Source organism: Labeo rohita, chromosome 2 (assembly GCF_022985175.1).
Source record: "Labeo rohita strain BAU-BD-2019 chromosome 2, IGBB_LRoh.1.0, whole genome shotgun sequence".
In the NCBI taxonomy this organism is placed as follows: domain Eukaryota; kingdom Metazoa; phylum Chordata; class Actinopteri; order Cypriniformes; family Cyprinidae; genus Labeo; species Labeo rohita.
The window spans coordinates 23,627,729-23,647,490 of NC_066870.1; the positions used below are offsets into that span (position 1 = coordinate 23,627,729).

General features: G+C 35.3%; 1 protein-coding gene across 4 annotated transcripts in view; it reads left to right on the top strand.

Annotated features, from left to right (window-relative positions):
- Positions 1–19,762, top strand: part of astn1 (astrotactin 1) — a 276,262-nt gene that overhangs the window by 149,153 nt on the left and 107,347 nt on the right. For all 4 annotated transcript variants that reach the window (XM_051137636.1, XM_051137646.1, XM_051137653.1 and 1 more), the window contains one exon: positions 10,378–10,505. In XM_051137636.1, the coding sequence (XP_050993593.1) occupies positions 10,378–10,505 (128 nt within the window). The remainder of the gene's footprint in view (positions 1–10,377; positions 10,506–19,762) is intronic.

Sequence of the window (19,762 nt, forward strand, 5' to 3'; positions counted from 1 at the left end):
AATAGTCCATGTGACATCAGCGATTCAACTGTAATGTTATGAATCTATGAGAATGCTTTCTGTGCATCAAGGACTTACCCAGAAGAGAAGAAATTGTTGAATAAAGTCATTGTTTTGGTTTTCTTTGCAGACAAAAAGTATTCTCATAGTTTCATAATATTAAGGTTGAACCACTGATGTCATATGATCTATTTTAACAATGTCTTTACCGCCTTTCCAGGCTTTGAATGTGTCAGTTGCGTTGCTGTCTATGGGTCAGAAAGCTCTTGGGTTTCATCAAAAATATCTAAGGCATTAGCATTAGTAGTGCAACACATATTGTGCCAAGAAAAATAGCATTTTCTACATATAGTTTATAATCAGCCTAAAGAATGATTTTGATTTTAAATATTACAGTTTAAATATTACAGCCATGTTTAATGGGTTTTGAGAGCCAAAACAAGTTTTTAGTGAATTCGCCTTGAGTCTTCTTGAGAGAAATGATTTATATTTTCATATTACATCAACTCATATGCGTACAATGTACACTCAATAAATTCAGGAGGAATTAAACATATACTTACAGAGGTAACTCTGATTCATCTCTTTCCAAAATGATGCAACAGGGAAAAGAGCGAGCAACCGCCAGATAAAACCCATCCAGAGAGGTTGAAGTTGTTTATTATTCCGTTTTAAAGTTACACAAGGCCGTGTGTTTCCTTTGGCGCTTCACCAAAAGTTACTACCCACAAGTCTGGGTTGTCACACAGCAGCTGCTTTTACGATCTGACTCATATCTGAAAGGCACGGTTACATTTTCATGCTGTTTAATCCTTGAACGTGAGGTGCAACGTATTTCCTGTGACAACCTGCCCAAAAGACAATGCAGAATGTATTAGCTCCTGTTTGACGTTTTTCAGGTCAGTGGTGTTCTCAGACAGATGAACATGCCGTTTTGAAAGCCAGCGAGGATGGTTGCTGGATGTTTTTTTTTTTTGTGTAAGAAATGTCGAGGACAGTCACGAATCAGGGAACATAGAGGAAAGATTTATTGAGGTTTATTGAGTCTAGATACTGTAAAACCTGAACATGGAAGTGTTTGGAAGTGAACAGTTTGAGATCATATTGAAAATTCTTATTTATCAGTTTAGTTTAATATTTAGTGTTTTTATAAAGCATGCTTCATTCAAACATAAATATTGTTTTATCAATTACTCATATCTCAGCATTTTTGTCCAAACAATGAAAGTCAGTGGGGTCCAATGCAATTTGGAGCTATGTTTGTTTTTGATAGAGACAATATTATCATCTTCTCAAAAACAAAACTTTAAGCAGTCTTCTAGCTTGTACTTCTTTTTCTTCCCCATGTTTTCTTTTTTTAATGCTAATGCATATCTCTGTACACACAGCTATTATAGATCTGAAAGAATGTGTCCATTCCAGTCAGTTCCATCTCAAAATACCAGTGTGTTGTGCTTGTCAATTGTCAGCCTAATTTAGCTTTTAGTTCATCCTGGTTTGGTACTGCGTATTTGCAAGCCAACTGCATGTCCGTGCTCATCATTTTAATTATACGTAGTCTTATGAGATGTAGCATCTGGCATGTTGGAAGTCAAATCGGCACCTCCCCAAAATTGACAGGTTACAGTGCCATTTCTACAAAAATAGCACAGTAGTTCTATATATATGTGCCAATTTTATGATTGCCACACAAATATATCTGTATATTCTTTCTTTCTCTGTATCTATAAAATAACCCCTCCTTCTCTGGTCAATTTTGCAAGGCCCCCCCATGCCTGACATTTCCTCTTATACTGTACTTTCACAGCAAAGAGAACGAGGTTTATTTTTAAACCTCTTTTATTACACAAAATATCAGTTTTGCCTTTTTATTCTTCTACTGCATGTTATAAAAAAAATCTAAATTAAAACAAACTTTAAATTAAAGCTATACTTTGTAACTTAAAAAAAACCCTCTGTTCAATTCTAACTTTTTAAAATAATATATATATATATACATACATACATACATACATATACAGATTTAAAGCACCTGAATTCTTTAATTCAGACATTCTTTACAACTTCAGAGTACTTTTCCTTAAACAAGTGAACCTGCCAAACAGGACAACATGTCAAAAGACCACTCACTAAACCACTCACTCACTGAACTGACTGAATATCTACTGTTTGTATCCATTAAAAAAAAAAAAAACATACAAATGAAAAATGCATAAAATACATTCTAAATCTGTTTAAACACATCAATTAAGGCAGTTCATCGAAGACGTGATCAGTTAACAACAGATTCTTCCGTCAGAGCGCGTCTGATGCTAATAGGTGCATAAGCACCACTGAGCCTCACAAGATTATCCTCTATGGTGAGCATCCATTATAAAACACTCACAGAATATTCATTTGGACAACCATGCAAATATATTGACATTTTTTACGCAAAAATACTAGGGATCAAAACCCCGAGAGCATTCCCAGTTGGGAACCCCTGAAGTAACCGGTAAAATACCGGAAGTGGCGCCTTCCATGGACGAGAATCCATAAAATGCATTATTAGACCGTTTTCTACCCTGGTGAAAAAAAGGCGAGTTTCGTTCGATTCAGGGGCATTTTTACATTCAGTGCCACTATATCGCAGAATGATGGCGCTTCGTGAAAACACTCTATTGAGAAAGATGATGGACACCTGTGTTGGCGTTGGTTTATAAATGATTTACCTTACAAATCTGATGAAATAGTGCACCTTGCGTTCTCAGATAAACGTTAACAAACACAAACTCACAGCACTATGCAGAGATGGAGTTTGAGATGCTTCACACATGTAAATGATAACTGTTTGTGTGGAGCTGCTTTTTAAATGAGTTTAATATACTGTAATATCAATTTACCCTTGTGAAAAAACAGCATATGCTGGTAGGTTTGTTTTGATGCTGGGATGCTGGTTAGGTCACCAGGGTAAATTAACATTACAGTATAACTCATTTAAAAAGCAGCTCCATACAAAGAGTTATCATTTACGTGTGTGAAGCATCTCAAACTCCACCTCTGCGTATTGCTGTGAGTTTGTGTTTGTTAACGTTTATCTGAGAACGCAAGGTGCGCTATTTCATCAGATTTGTAAGGTAAATCATTTATAAACCAACGCCAACACAGGTGTTCATCTTCTTTCTCAATAGAGCGCGCAGAACCTGATTTTACCAAGTACGACATGTTCCTGGATCAACATCTTTGAATAACATTGTGATTAACCAATCAGATTTTAAAAAAAAAAAGTTTATAGTTTTTGTGAAGTTCAGGCTTACAATCAGTGTTTGGTGCTTGTACACCAGTGTCATTCATCTATCATTTCCTCTGATTTTAGGGATTACTCATGGGTAAGGTTAGGTTTAGGTGTAGGGATGTGGTCAAGATTAAATATTTGGATTAAAATGTTGTTCCAGGGTCAACAAAATATGTTGACCCAGGAACACATCTATCTCAGCAAAATCAGGATGTGCACGCGCGATCATTCTGCGATATAGTGGCACTGAATGTAAAAATGCCCCTGAATCGAATGAAACTCGCCTTTTTTGCTGATTATTGCTGCTGAAAATGGTCAATTATTGTCATGTTTCGGGTTGTACTAATCGGTTGGACAGGTAAAAATACTTGGTGCACTACAGACTGCGAAAAGTTATAACAAATCAAGGAGTAGAGCGCACAAAACTGTCCGAGGAACAAAATACGTCTGTGGTTGGCCAAACTGAACCAGGATTTCCAGGGCAAGAACACTGATCTATAATAGAGAGAGAATATTATATAGATCATATGTATATATATATATATATATATATATATATATATATATATAGATCTAATAATAATATCAATATAGAGATCAGTGGGCGAGAATCTTGACGACATTCGTGTTTGTTCTTATCATTTCCGGTCAGGTAGGTGAAATATTAGGCTAAAATGTAACACAATATTGCTTGTATGTATCTTTACCATTTATAATAAACTTTAGTTCAAAATATCGCACCCTTTCCTGCTTACTAAGTCTTTCTCTATAGGATTTAGCAGCTTCCACATTTATGTTGTAAATGGCCAAATATTAAAGATTAAGTGGACATTTGAATTAAAGGTTTAGTCAATATTAAACAAGGATTAGATCACACTGTGAAGTGTAAAAACAATAGTCAGGCTATTAGCGCCACAGGCCTTTGATATAATGGGTAATGTAGGTTAGTTTTGTTGTTTATAATAAATTATGTATTTTTACAGTTTTGTTCATTAAAACCATATGATTACTTGCTTTTAATACTTTATTTAAACCAATTACTATTGCCTCATTGTTACTATATATGTGTTTTAGTCATTTTAAAGGCTGTTGTTTGCTTAGGTCTCTTTTATTACCTCACAAAATATATTATACTTGTCCGAATACTCTAATAATCGTCAGATTAATACACTGGTTACTTGGTTATTAAAATAATGGTTAGTGACAGCCCTAGTAGCTTTTAGTTGGATAGATAGTTAAGAAAAATATCTGAATATCTTTGAAAATGAAAGGGAGGCATACAAATTCTGACAACCAAACCTTTGAAGTTTGCACACATACTGTACATAGGGGTTTACACAGTGCACAGTGCAGATACGCTACACTGAGTGTGGGTTAACCACTGGATGTTCCACTCAAGGCCGTGCTACAGTCTTTATCCAGAAACTCCCTATGGCACTGCTGCCAAACTCTCTAGCTTGTTGAGAAGCTGTCTTTTTGAGCAGTAGCAGTCCATATCTGTGTACCAGAAATTATACAAACATTGTTTTGACATCTTAAATATTATAAAGCATTCCAAATAGTGTACCGATGCCTACTTCTTCCTCCATATCTTGCGTGCATTGCCAGGCAGGATTTCATTTCGATTTCTGTCTTATCATCATGAGACTTTCCACCTAAAAACATGTGCCCTTTCCTAATTACTTTCCCTCTCCTCTGGGTTCCAGCCTTAACCAGTTTCACTTCTATTCCTTCCCAGCGTGCTTTGAGCTGGTTTTAATGAATTTTTTAGTGCCCTTTGTTCTCATTAAGACTTTGCAGAATCATGATTAGGACTACCTCTCTTAAAATCTCCCAGTTGGGTGTTTCTATCCACAGCAAGAAACTCAAAGTGCTACCTTTCTCCCAGCACTAAATTAAAACATCACACACGAGCCGTGAACAGTCTGATTATTTTTAAAAGCCTGAAGTCTGAGCTATTTTCATATATCCCGATTTTTTCAAATGCTCTTCTAACTTTCCCTTATAATTAGAATTTTCTCTTAGAAATGGAATGTTGATTTCAGGTTTTCACTGTACTGTAAGTTAAAAATGTTTCCAAATGTATGTTAATAATATGTCATTTTAATTATTGGCAGTTTTTGGGATGTGTTTGAGGAAGCTTCCTTGACTTCACGTCTGTGTTCAGCTTTAAAAAAGCTAAAAATACTTGTTCAAAATTCAGCCATTTTAGATTAATTCATACGGCCCCACATATTATGATTAATTATGCGTGAAATCATCTCTTAATGATATTAATTGACAACTGGATATCCCATTATCTTGCCTGAAACAGGATATCGACTTCATCAGCTTTACTCAACTTAAATTAAATCACTTATTTAAACTGAAAAAAAAAAACAAAAAAAAAAAACGAAACATATTTTCTGCAAATTTTATTTGACATTTTCAAGCAATTTTAGTGTGTTCAGAGCCTGATTTTATATTTCTTCTATTAGTATTATACTCTATTATTGTAGTCTGCCATCAGCTGTTGCTGGACAGCAGCAGTTCACCTACAGTAGTTTTACACTCCAAATTATTAATGAATAATTTATGTTTTTCCCTTATTCTCATTCGACAGATAATCCCACCTGTGATGCCCAGAGCATCTTATAAAACTTGCATGTTCTGTCTATAATTACTGCGCTGCTAGATATTATTGCAGAAATCTCCCTCTTGTATGTCCGTTTTTTGTCGACGCACATGATTAATGAAGTTACGTTGCGACTGAGGTTTTTCTCAAGAGACTTTTCTGTATGCAGTTTATATTTTTAGAAAATTACACAAAGAATCAGGCATTTAAAGCTTCAGACATGCAGGTTTATCTGTTAATTTTTTTTTTTTTTTGTAATTTCCAGTAATTTTAATGAATTTGATAGTCTGAAATATAGAGAAAGTTGTGATGTGGTTCAGTTGCGAACATCATTTATATGTTATTATTATTACGCACCAAAATTCACAGACATTTTAATTCACAGGGGTTATAGTCGCAATTGTTGCCCGGTAATAATTTCAGAAACTTAAGAACCGTATGCATCATTTTCATTAAAATTACTGGCCCCTAAGTTTATTGCACATTTCTATTTAGCTGCGCCGGCTCCATGGGGAACTGAACCTTTTATCAGATGTGACTTTGACAAGCAATAACGCAGAGCTATTAATATTTCAATATGCGAGAATCTATTGAAGCGTGAGCTTCAAGTTTGACAAGAGAAACAACTTTTTTACATTTTTATTAGATGTGGGAAGGAAATCCCCTGGTGTTCAGAGAAATTTCTGCAGAATGTGCTCCAGTGTACCTTCCAGCACACCCGAGAGGGCGTATTTGGGAACAGTTTTTGAGGTTTATGCCAGATTTAATTTGCCCTAGAAAACCGTCAGACTAATATACATCAGTAGAATCTGGTTTGTAATGTTCTGGGTTACAAATAATAGAGGATATTGCTATTATTTAGCCAAGTAAATGGCTGTTTTCTTTATAAATAGCTCGCCGTTTTGAGTCATCCAGGAAGCGGGGGTATTTAGCGCTGTACACCTCCACATATATGTCTGTTTGTCGAATATAAGTGACAGTCTGTTCCACTTTAGCCACTTTTCATTCTCATATTAAAATGAAGCGCATATTTCAAGCCTTTCTTCCTGTTTAAGCCTAATTATTTGTACAGTGCTCTGTGTATTCAGAGATAATATAATTCTCTCATCCAAGTCCACTCTTAAATCGGATATGACAATAATGCTTGAAGCGAGATTTAGATTGCATAATGTTGCCTGGTACAATTTCCTGAATGCTCGCTCATTTACTAGACGCTCTAGAATTTTGTTGCGTTCTGTCTATTTCCCTGGTGTGCTTTCTAGGTGCTTATTTTGCCTTGAAAAGGAAAGAGTTTATTCTGTATACTCCCTTCCTTCTTTTATTCACACTTTTCTTTGACATACATTTTTTATATCGCATTGTTCAGTTTCCACACATGTATACTCTCAGTCCCAGAATACTTTAACCTTGATCTAACTTAAGATACGTAGAGAGCCAGAGCTTCTATGCAGAATGCAAAATTTGTGTGTCTTTGTGTCTTTTGCTGTTGTATCAGTTTATCCCTTTCCATCAGTCCTTCTATCCAATGCATACTTATTTTTTGCACAAATTGCTTTGAAACTAACCTATATCTAGTTTAACCCATCTTCTCACTTTTTTATCTCTATTTTCTTGTTTAAATTCAAACTGTATTTTCTTACTCTTTCCTCAAGTCTATAGTACAGCAGATCTCATTTAGATATACAGTCATTGCTTTGTGCGCTGCTTTCTGCAGTTTGCTTTTTCTTGTTCTCTTTGCGCTGCTCTACCTTTAATGCTTCGTATTGTGGAAAATAATTTCTTAATACCATTTCAAACGTATCCTATCCACTCATACTTTATTCACTCCTTCGTCTCCATTTATATTTATTCAGGGTGACGTAGAAATCCCTTCTACATTCATTAATCTACTTTTTTGAGTTGTGCACATATATATATATATTCCTCACACTGCACATCATGTTCTAAAGGAGTGAAAAATATATTGAAAGAGGAAACTGACAACATACTGACAGACAAGACAGAGCAGGTTAATTCAGTTATGAAACAAGGTCTCAGTTTTAAAATGTTGTAATTTTTTAAGAAATTCAAACTGTAAATACTGTTTTGTGGTTGTTTAATGTGTCACGAAAGATCAGTGTGTTGCCTTATTAGATCAATGACATGTGAACCGATTGTCTTTTCTTCTTTACCTAAAGCACAACAAAAAAAAAAAAAAGAAAAGAATGAACATCAGAACATATTTTTATTTCTACCATGGAAAGACATCAATACACACAATGTTTCAAGTTTAAATTCACCGAAGTTAATCTAATCTAAATCTAATCTTGTCTGATTTGTTTGTCAGACAGGTTCAGCGTTATGATTGGTCAGATCCCCTGTCAATAAAACAGACTGCAAACGCTCAATTTTGACTTTTTTTTTTTTTTTGAAATTGTGAGTTTACATCTCGCAATTTTGACTTTTTTTCTCAGAATTGTGAGATACAAATTCGCAATTACACATTATAAAGTCATAACTATTTGTGAACATATACATATACAACATATACAGATGTATGTAAATAAAGGTAATTGTGACTTTCTACAATTCTGACTTTTTTTCTCACAATTACGACTTTACATCTCACAATTCTGACCTTTTTTCACAGAATTGTAAGATATAAAGTCAAAATTGCTAGATATGAACTTGCAATTCTGAGATATAAACAGCAATTCTAGGAAATAAAGTCAGAATTTTGAGATATAAAGTTCAAGATAAAGTCTTTTAGCCCGTTATTTTATGAGGTGGCCTCAGTGTAGCAGTTATTAAACTTATCATAAGATATTGTTAGCTTATGTAACACTGCTAGCACCAACACCATCAAATAAAAGAATTGAATTAATACAATTCCTCAAAATTGCGTGTTATAAATTCACAATTGTGCGAAATAAAGTCAGAATTGCATTTGTATCTCACAACTTTTCTTGCAATTGCACGTTTATATCTCACTTTTTTTAGAATTGTGAGTTTATATCTCTTCATTGTGACTCGCAACTCGCTATTTTTAGAACATAGCAGTCTATTTTCCCCTCAGATTTGGACCTCATGACTCATGAGGTTATATCTTTTTATGCGTATATCTCACAATTCTGAAACCTGCAATTGGGAGAAAAAAATTCGGGTTGTGAGATGCAAATGCAGTTCTGCCTTTATTTCTCATAACTGTGCCTTTATATCACACAAGTCAGAATTGTGAAATAATAAGTTGCAGTAACCTTATGTATTTTTTATTCAGTGGCTGAAGCACACTCCTATACCAAATATTATTTACATTTAGTGAAAAAATACTGCTATTTTCATTTAAATAGCATCTAAACTATTTGCACTTGGTGCACTTTAATAGCACAAAAACACTTAGTGCAAATAGCCTATTATAACATATTTTGTATATACTTATACTTATGTACCCATTTTTTTAAATGACCTGCTAATTGCAAAAAGGTGGTGCTGCATTATTGTTCAAATGGAAATGAAAACCATTTGAACAATATTGTTAAATGAAGCGAAGAAAGAATAAGAAAATTTTGTGACGTCAAAATAGCCAGTATAAGCACTAACATATGAGGTGTTAAAGGAACACTCCACTTTTTTAAAAAATAGGCTCATTTTCCAACTCCCCTAGAGTTAAACAGTTGAGTTTTACTGTTTTTGAGTCCATTCAGCCAATCGCCGGGTCTGGCGGTAGCACTTTTAGCATAGTTTAGCATAGATCATTGAATCAGATTAGACAGTTAGCATCAAAAATGACCAAAGAGTTTCAATATTTTTCCAATGTAAAACTTGACTCTTCTGTAGTTACATCGTGTACTAAGACTGACGGAAAATGAAAAGTTGCAATTTTCTAGACCGATATGGCTAGGAACTATACTCTCATTCTGGCGTAATAATCAAGGCCCTGGTGAAAAAAACCAGCATATGCTGGTAGGTATGTTTTGATGCTGGTCCTTTGCTGGTTTATGGCATTAAACCAGCATCAAAACATGCCTACCAGCATATGCTGTTTTTTTCACCAGGGGGAAGTTTGCTGCCGTACCATGGGTGCAGCAGGCGCCTGAAAATAGGCTAACTTCCGTCAACATAACCAACATGACCACCTGCTTGCACAGGGAGACTATTGTCAGGCGCTGAAATATCGAAACTCTTGAGCGAGATGCTAACGGTCTAATCTGATTCAATGATCTATGCTAAGCTATGCTAAAAGTGCTACCGCCAGACCCAGAGATCGGCTGAATGGATTCAAAAACGGTAAAACTCTACTGTTTAACTCTAGGGGAGTTGGAAAATTAGCTTATTTTCAAAAAATTTTGAGTGTTCCTTTAATGAACAATGAAGAAAGGCATGCTCATATTTTGTTGTGTAGATTTTGCTATAGTGATGTGCCAGAAATGTAGGATTTGTGTGATTGACAGACAAATGAATATGGGACTGTGTTTTGAGTAGATTGTCTCCTTTATCTTCTGCTGTCTAGGCAGAAGAACTTTGCCCGTGGCATCGAGCAGCAGCTCCCGGATGGCATGGTGGTTGCGTCTGTGCCAAATGAAGCCCAGTGTCACGAGGAGCTGTCAGACCCAGTGCCTGATCCAGAGTACCTGACTGGTAAGAACCTATAAATTCCTGATCAATCATTTTCACTGTACTCACTGTACTCTGAAGCCAGCCAAGACAAAATATGTGGAAATATTAATAGCTTTTTTTGTAATATCTGCAACAATCAAAGTTATAAATTAACTTAAAAATAATTTGATTATCTAATTGGTATGCTATGTAAGTATATATATTTTTATCAGTTGATCTATATTACTGATTAAACAGTAATTCAAATAGATGAATTGTGAAATTTGTCACCTCTTTTTGTTTTATTTGATGGTGTTGGTGCTAGTAGTGTTACATAAGCAGAGTGACAATATCTTATAATAAATTTTATAGCTGCTTCACTGAGGCCACCTCATGAAATAACAGGCTAAAAGGCTTTATCTTGTCAGTCAGTGACTCATAGAAAAGCTTGGTGTTGTGTTCTGTTGGCTCAGAGTGCTGAGTCATACTGTGTATATTTCAATAGAAGTCGCAAAAGAATGAAAACTTTGTGAAAAGATTAACAAGAATGAAAGAAAGAGGGCACCTTTGAATAGCACAAATATGAATATTTTATATGTATGTATGAAAATCTGATCAAATATTTATATTTCTGTGTGAGAATTACATAAATATGAGTAATACTGGATAAAATGCATTCCAGGATCCACTCACACTTCAAGTATTTCTTTTTAATCTCCTCATTTGCGGTTTGCAGTTTATTTGATTTTGTGTTGTATAGTTTGTTTGTATGCTTTTTTCACATTATCAAGAGCTATATAAACAAATTATAATTTTAAGCTTTGAAAAATGTAGTTCAGGTCCTGCCTTCGCTGCACAGCATATATAGCCGCTTGTCATGAAACCGCACAGCGTCTAGTACTTTATTGCTTATTTAATTGTTTTTAAGAAGGAAAAATTATTCAAAGTCTATTCCAGGTCAAGAAGCTCCACATCCATCTTTAGTGTTTGTGTTTGTGTGCATATGTTATAAATTTTCTTAAAACTTGCAAACACTCGACTGGTTCACATTATCTCCTGCCAGATCAAGTGGATGATGAAGAGGCAGAAAACAGAGAGGGTATTAACAAAATCATTTTTCAGGAGCTTCTGGATGCTGCTGCCTCTGTCAGGACTCATTAGCTGACCAATCTGACTCCCCTCTGGAGTTTACCGTGGTGCATGTATTCTGCACGGCACTCTTAAATACTGTAGGGGGTTAACTTTTATGCTCCTGCTAATGAGAAAGAAAAGGAGGGTGCGGGGAAATCCTGTACTGTCAAATGAGGCTTCAGAATGCGGCATCTTTCATCATACTCTTCCCCTCTGGCTTCGGCCACCCATATCATACTGCCAAAGAATGAAGGATTATAGTCCTTAAGGTCTGATGTAAAATAAACAGCAGGAATGGCCAAACGGAATAGAAATATTATGTGCCTGTTGATGTTTTCTTTGTCCGGCAGCTATTGCCAGCTACGGCATGTTATGTAATATATATCTTTGTGTTTCTTTACGTTATATCTTTTTATGCGTATCTTTTCATAAGTCCTTGAATAGATCTGAAGCATTCTTCACATTATGTGTGGCTGAAAAGTCTAGACGGAATTTGTACTTGTTTCTTGAATGATTTAGAGTTGCTACTAGAGTGTCAATCAGTTAAAATAAAAAAGAAAATAATGTTACATAATACACTGATTAAAAATGCAAATTGCGTTTATCAGCACTTACAAGCTTACAAATTCAGACACTTTAAAGACAGTACAGCACTGAATAGACACGCACCAAAGTGACTTCATAAGCAAAATTGTTTATTATTTTTTTAATTGCTTTATTTATTTATTATTATTATTTTTACTTTTATTTTTTATTAGAACATAAGCCTGTCAGTGGCATACAGTTGACAAAAATTCATTTACTATTAGGTTTTAGTCAGATAGTGTTTTGGTCAGTACGACAAAGTTTTATTGCCGTTTTCTAAGATTACAAGATTAAAGTCATAATATATTGAGAAAAACGACAAATTTACCAGAATAAAGTCGAAATATTTTGAGAATAAAGTCAGAATTATGAGAATAAAGTCATAGCCATTTGAGAACAAAGGCTAAATATTTTGAGAATAAAGTTGAAATTATGAGTGAAGTCGTAGCAATACGAGATTAAAGTTGAAATATTTTGAGAATAGGCTATACTCTCCTATAACTTTAATCTTGTACTTGATACGATTTAATTCTCATAATTTTGACTTTATTCTTAAAATATTTTTACTTTATGCTCGTAATTTTGACTTTATTCTCATTATTTCGACTTTATTCTCATAATTTTGACTTTATTATCAAAATATTTCAACTTTATTCTCTTGTTTTTTAGGATTTTGTTGTTGTTTTACCATGGCACTAAAATGCCCTCTTATGGGCAGCATATGTTTTGGTCGTACTTTAAACCTGAATGGCTTTGATGGTAGAAAAAATTACTCTTCATTGCAATAGACAATTCTCTTCATCCCCAATTCCAAAAACAAAAAAACAAAAAAAAAGTAACTTAAGATAAATAGTTAATTTCACCTCATCTGTTTAGCACAAAAAAAATCTTAGTACCTTACACAGATTCCTTCTCATGTAAATTTGTCTGTTTTAAGGAAGTTTAGACATGTTACACTGGAAAAATAAATAAATGAATAGATAGATAGATTAAATTGTCAGCCCCAGTTGTTGAACAGCTAGTTTTGCCATCTGCTAAATTTAGAGAAGGAAAAGCTGACATTTATCACATTTTACAGCAGTTTTATTATGCCTAACTGGATTCCCCAACCACTGTTCAACTCCAATTTGTAATCCAGTCTAAAGGTCATAAGTGTATGAAATGGTCTGGCGTGGGTCTGTAATATTGCTTGAGCTTCCGGGGAGTGCAGGTGCATTCGTTCAATGAAACAATGGTTGACATAGCTGGTCTTCAGACATAATGGTCATGGCATCAGGTGAGACTTATGAGAGGTCATATTGGATACTTGTGGGAAGATTAAAATGGGTAATCTAGAAGAGTCATCCTCTGTCAGTCATGCTTGAGGCCTTGGCTGTGAAGACAGAGGTTATTTATCTATTTCAGTATGACGCGCTGCAGGCCTGGGAGGGAGGCGTGTGAGGCAGGTGGTTCGGTGCGGAGCTCTCCAACCCTTCAGACTCATCACCCCAGCACCTGATGCTCTTCAAGCTCCTCTATTGCAAGAACTGCAAATTATGCATAATACATGACTCATTAGTCATATTAGACACATGTACGCCATTCAGACTTTTAATTACTTCCATAGAAAGCTCTTTGGAGTGCACATCTTCTGTCCTCTCACCAGCAGAACACTTTGGTTCAAGTCAAGTAAAGCTCTTTTTATGTTACACAAGATTATTTTTAAGGCTGTTATACTCAGTTTAAATGTGTAGGAAGAGATCATTTAACAGAAATATAGAATAAGACATAATATAATAATGTTGTTTCAAACCCGTGTAAATTTCTTTCTTCTGGGAGACATAATAAAAGACATTTTAATAGAATGTTTGAAGAAAGTCAAACAGGTTTGAAATGAGTGAATAAACAATGATAGAATTTGCATTTTTGAGTAAATTATCCCACATTATACAGTTGTGTTGAACATCGGCAAATAAATGTTTCTGATTGGCTGATACAAACTGCGGTCAATTAGATTTTTTTTTTTTCTCAAATACACTTAAAAAAAAAAAAATGGATGAACTCAGTTTAATTGAAGGGAAAGGTTTTCCATCCAATAAATATGTGTAACCCTAGCTCATTAAAAACAAATTCATGCAATGAAATGTAATTGAGTTGGGCCAACTCAATTTGATCAAATATAATTTAAATGAAGTTGATACATTTATGAAGTGGTTATTTTATGCTGGTTGAACTCAAACTAAAACATTTAACCAACTTGCTAGGCACTGGCCATAAGATGGCTTTGCTACATCCATGGCATGCACAAAGTAGTTGTTTATTTTATTATTAAAACAAATTTAACTCATGTTAGCAGATCCTTAACCTATGCACATGCTCCACACTTCACCACAATGGTAACCCCCAAAAACACGAACATACCAGAAACTGCTTTAAATACAAATATAAAAGAGCATTAAACATTAACAAATCTCCTAGTTTTATCATCTTAATAACAAAATGCATAAAATAACAGTCTCCTTATCCAGCCCCGTGCAAAGCATGATGGGAAGGGGAAATCCACTTCCTAGTTACACAAGTAAAATAATTTATGTACTCTCGAATTAAGTAAAATAGTTTGTTGGATTAACTTAATTTACTTAAGTAAATTGAACAAGCATCAACTGTTATTTTTGGCCTACTTAATTGAAACATGTTCTTTCAGAATGAAAATATTGAGTTGAACCAAAATGCAACTGTTTAAATGGGAAACCTAACACAATGGTGTTAAATTAAAATGATTTTTTTTTAAATAAACTGAACAATTTGCAATCAAATTCATAAGTGTTCAGTCATGTTGAGATTAATGTTTTAAATATACAATTCTGAATACAGAAATATTAAATGATTTAAATAACTGAAAAGATACTTTAAAATGAAACTAAAACTGCCAGTAGGTGGTGGCAAGTCACTGATTTAATTACTGAATCATATCGTTCATTTGATTTGTTCGAATGGCTGATTCATTCAGGAATAAATCAAGTCTTTATGAATGGGAAATTGAATCACTGACTCACTAGATTTGTTTAAAAAATGCATGTTCATTTGTAAACAAAACACCGCTGTGTTTAAATGGAGATGCGCTACGGCTCATTTGTGACTTGTTTCAAACTATTTTTAAAGTGGAAATAGAGCAAAATCAGGCAATAACTTCTTGTTTATTTAACTGTTGTATTAATCAGTATCTAATTTACAAACTCCCTTAAAAATCATTAAAAGCTGTCACTCATCTTAGTTCATTGCGATCTCACAAAGTTCAATTAAAATCAACGAAGCACTGCACAATGAATCTCTTATTTACAATCTCTCTACACTTTGTTTATGAAGGGATTCGTCAGATATGTCTGTGATACATTACTTAACATTGCTAAAACACATAGAAACCTTTAAAGCTCTTCTCAACGGAAACACAAATATGCTGATCGGGTCAGTCGCACTGGTGTTCCTAAGTATTTTTTTCATAGTCGCACGCAGTGTTTTGTGTGTTTGTTGATCACAAAGTACACAGTAGATGAGGAAAACTAGGATGCTGGGTGTATTCGAAGAGCCGCCTTTACTGTTTACAATGTGTGGAATGGTAAGCTGTGATTGGCTGAGCGGATGTATCGCATTTTGCAGAGAAGGGAGACTGGCGTTTGTTGCAGTTTGGAAAAATAGGGAAAAAAATTACAGAATAACATGGCGGATGTCACATTTTGTGTAAAATTAAAAATGAACTTTTCAATACCGACCAGATACAATACTGATTTTGGCAGGAACTATTTTTTTAAAAAATGTCGTTAATCGTGTTTTGGAACCAAACTCTTCATATATACCCAGTAGTCCACAGTCGATGTGATATGTGGGGAACTGAAGGACTTTAAGTTTCCTTGTTTTGATTTTATTTTCCTTTTAAATCATGAAGTGTTTCTTTTTGCTTGTTGTAACTTTGTTGCAAAATTCTTTGCGGCAGCATTTAAGAAGTGAGGTAAAAAATGTTTAAACTCTTGTTTTAAGAAAAGCTTTTGTTTCACGCCCATGCCCTTAATACATCATCGCTGTGTTTTTCCCTCGACTGTCTGGAGGCGTCAGTTCTGAAACTCACCTGAGGTTAAATTAGTTACTAGCTCAGGTAATTGGGTACGGTACTGGCAAGTGGCACAGACCTGAGCGGTTGTTGAAGTTGTCAGGCCTCTGCCACCCTCCCTTGCTGATTTGGGCAAGTCTGTGCGACGGTCAGTGTATTTGTCACTATGTCAGCACTCCTGGAGCCGTTCCTCCCAACCCTCTCAGGGCAACGCATTCATCTTTCTATTCATCTCTGGGTTGGAAGTCATTCATCATAGGACCAGAGGACTCCATCAATTATTCCAAAGGGAAAGGAAGAAGGCCGAGAAGCTTTGAAAGGCAAATACATCTTGATTTAATTGGAATGCAGGTAGAGAGCACATTGGCACTAAGCAGATTTCCTTCTGGAAGAAAGAAAGGAGGGAAATCATCTCTGCCTCCTGATGCACATGGTGACTCGCATTCAAGGCCACAGATGGAGATTCTTTGAGGGTGGGGGTGTTCGGGTTAAGCAACACTTGTCTTTGTGACATACAATTCGCCCGGGGTTTTTCTCAAAGGCATGCGCACGCCAGCGCGGTTTCATGGCAGTCGGAATGAAAACGCTAAAAGAAATTACTTCAAAACACACATTACATGATGCAAAAACACCACAGGTGCTACAGCCTGCTGGGCAGGTACCGGGTGGCGAGCAGACGATGAATAGATGCCATTGATCATCAAACACAAAGGGGGCTGCAAAGAGAGTTGAGTGAAATGGCTGACACATGGATTTCTCACAGCTTCTTAAGAATTAGCTGTGCTTGGGCGATCTCCCGAACGCAGCTCTTGAAGACGGCACACAAGTGACAAGGTCCAGATTTAATCGGATGGATCCAATCAAGTTGGGCCTTTGTGGATGCTCTGCAGTGGGAGTTCCAGTAATCCCAAAGAATGGCCTGGCAGGATCGATGAGCTGGAGATTTCCTGTTTCATGTTTGGATCTTCTTTCATCATCGCTCATGTGTGCAGATACCACCTTGCAGTTTTAGTTTGTGAGGTTTCCTAGTCGCTACACTGGAAGAAGTGGAACCGATGAGTATCTGCTGTGCTTTTAGTGCTTGGCAGTGTATTATTTCTGCTTGAGTTCTGTTGTGGACAGTTTTACTGTCTAGCAGGTGTTGTTAGTTGATAGGTGACCTTGCTGTGAATTTTAAAACTTTGTCTGCGTCTTCTATGATTTATTACGTTGTCTACTAGTTATTTTTAATCTGTTATCTCTCATCTCTAGTATTTCTGTAGTATGTTACAAGATTGTGCACAATTCAGAGTTGAAAAATGGGCTTCCTTTCAATTCATGAGTTGGAATTTAAATTGGAATTTCTCTTATTTTTCAAAGTTAGAAATAAAACAGATCAATGGAATATTTTGTCTACAGTTGAGGTCAAAAGTTTACATATACCTTGCAGAATCTGCAAAATGTTAAATATTTTAGCAAAATAAGAGGGATCATACAAAATGCAAGCTATTTTTTGTTTAGCACTGACCTGAATAAGATATTGCACATACAAGACGTGTACATATAGGCCACAAGAGAAAATAATTGTTGAATTTATTAAATGACCACAGCTGTTTACTTTTGGAATTTAAAGATAAGGGTAATATTGAACTTATTTTGTCCTCTTGGAAACATGTAAGTATCTTCTGTAGCTTCTGTAGGACAGTACTACATTTAAAACAAATATGGCATTTAGGCAAAATGAGAAAAATGTAGGCATCTCCAGCTCTTAATGCATCGTTTTTCCTTCTGGAACATCAGTGAGCATTTGAAGCTTCTGTAATAGTTGCATGAGTCGTTACAGTCATTGTTGGGAAGGGTTCAAATACACTAAAATGCTGAAAAACCAAATCCTTGCATTAAGATTTTAACTGAAGTTCTGCATGCCTTGTGCTACAATAGTCAAATCCAGGTATTGAACTGTGATTTTAATAGGCATGAACAGTTCAATTCTGAATGTCACACTTGTATGTAAGAGCCCATAAAAGCCAAGGCAGAGGGAAAAAAATTCCCTAAAGTAGTCTGTGACCAGACCATCTGTATTTTAAGCAGAAAGCAGATCTTTAATGAATAATGATTTAGACTTGCATCTCCTGTAAATGAGATGCAAGCTTACTTCAGACAAATTAGCATGTTGACCCAGGAGTTGATTCATTTGCTTAATTGCAATACAGTCTGTGCATTCTTCAGTAAACTACAGTACAAAATACCTCCCAGTAAAAAATAAATAAACGTAAACTCTAATGACTTTCAAGGCCGCTTGAGTATTTGTTTATTGTAGCCTCAGAATACAGAACACGGTTCATGTTTATTCTTGTTATGACAGGTTCTCCTTTAGGATGTTTTCTTCGCATTAGGAAACTTCACATGCTATCTATACTTTATTAGACCTGTCAGTAATTGGAATTGGAAGAGGAGGTCACACCTTCAGGGGATCATTTCCAGTCAGTTCCCAAGCCAGCGTGTGGCATCGGCAAAGCAGTCTTTTTTAAACATTAGCTTAGCCGCTCAATAGTCTTGTGTTTTGTTTTATAAATGCGAATGTCATCTTTGTGTCTTTATTATGAAGTTGTTGTTAGTTTCCCGGTAGTTCCTTCCAAGTAAACATAGAGTGTTTCAGTACTTAATCTCTACCATATTTTTCTTAACAGTATTGTTGTTTTTGTAGTACATCAAACATTTCTAAAATATTGAGAGGCCCAGAACACTCATAAGTCCATTTTGTACAGCTTTAATGAGTCTTTCCATTTGTTTGTTAGAAATATAGGACTTAAAATAGGTTGTGTTAATGCATTTTGAGTATTGCAAAGACATAATACACTACAGAATTAGAAGTAACTTTCTCTCTAGTCCTTTCAACATCTCAAAAAAATAACATGCAACTTTTTAGATATATTTTCACAATAGTTTTGTATTGGGGAAGACAAATTGCTTTTTCAAAAGGCCTAGTAGTCCTGCATTTTGGATGTTTGTTTCTCTGTTTTCGAGTAGATGTCTCACGCCTATGGATGATTTGTGAAGTTCATGTTTAATTGATATATGTGATGTCAGAATACATCACATTTCCTTTTCATCTCTGTTTATTTATTGTTCATGCTTTCCGCCGACAGCGTGTTGTGCGAGTTTTGCTGTTTATTTAGTCTGCTGCATCTGTCACTTATTAATATACAAATGTGGAATTTCTGTCTGCCGTAACGCCGCTCTTGTCGAATGCCAAGAAAATTATACCCTCCTCTAATTGTTCAGTTCAATTTGAAATGAATCGAAGGGTAAAAACAGCTTTGCCTGCAATTGAAAAAGCATTCTTCACAATCTTTTGACATGTTCTTTACCTTACATGGCCCCAGCACAGTTGCTAAGGCAATGTGACATTTTTGTCCCTCATATTACACCGGCTTGTGTTACAAACCGAGTCGAGCAGTTCGCGAACATCACTGATAATTATTCTATAATTATGCAAACTGGAATCCAGTTGTGCGTG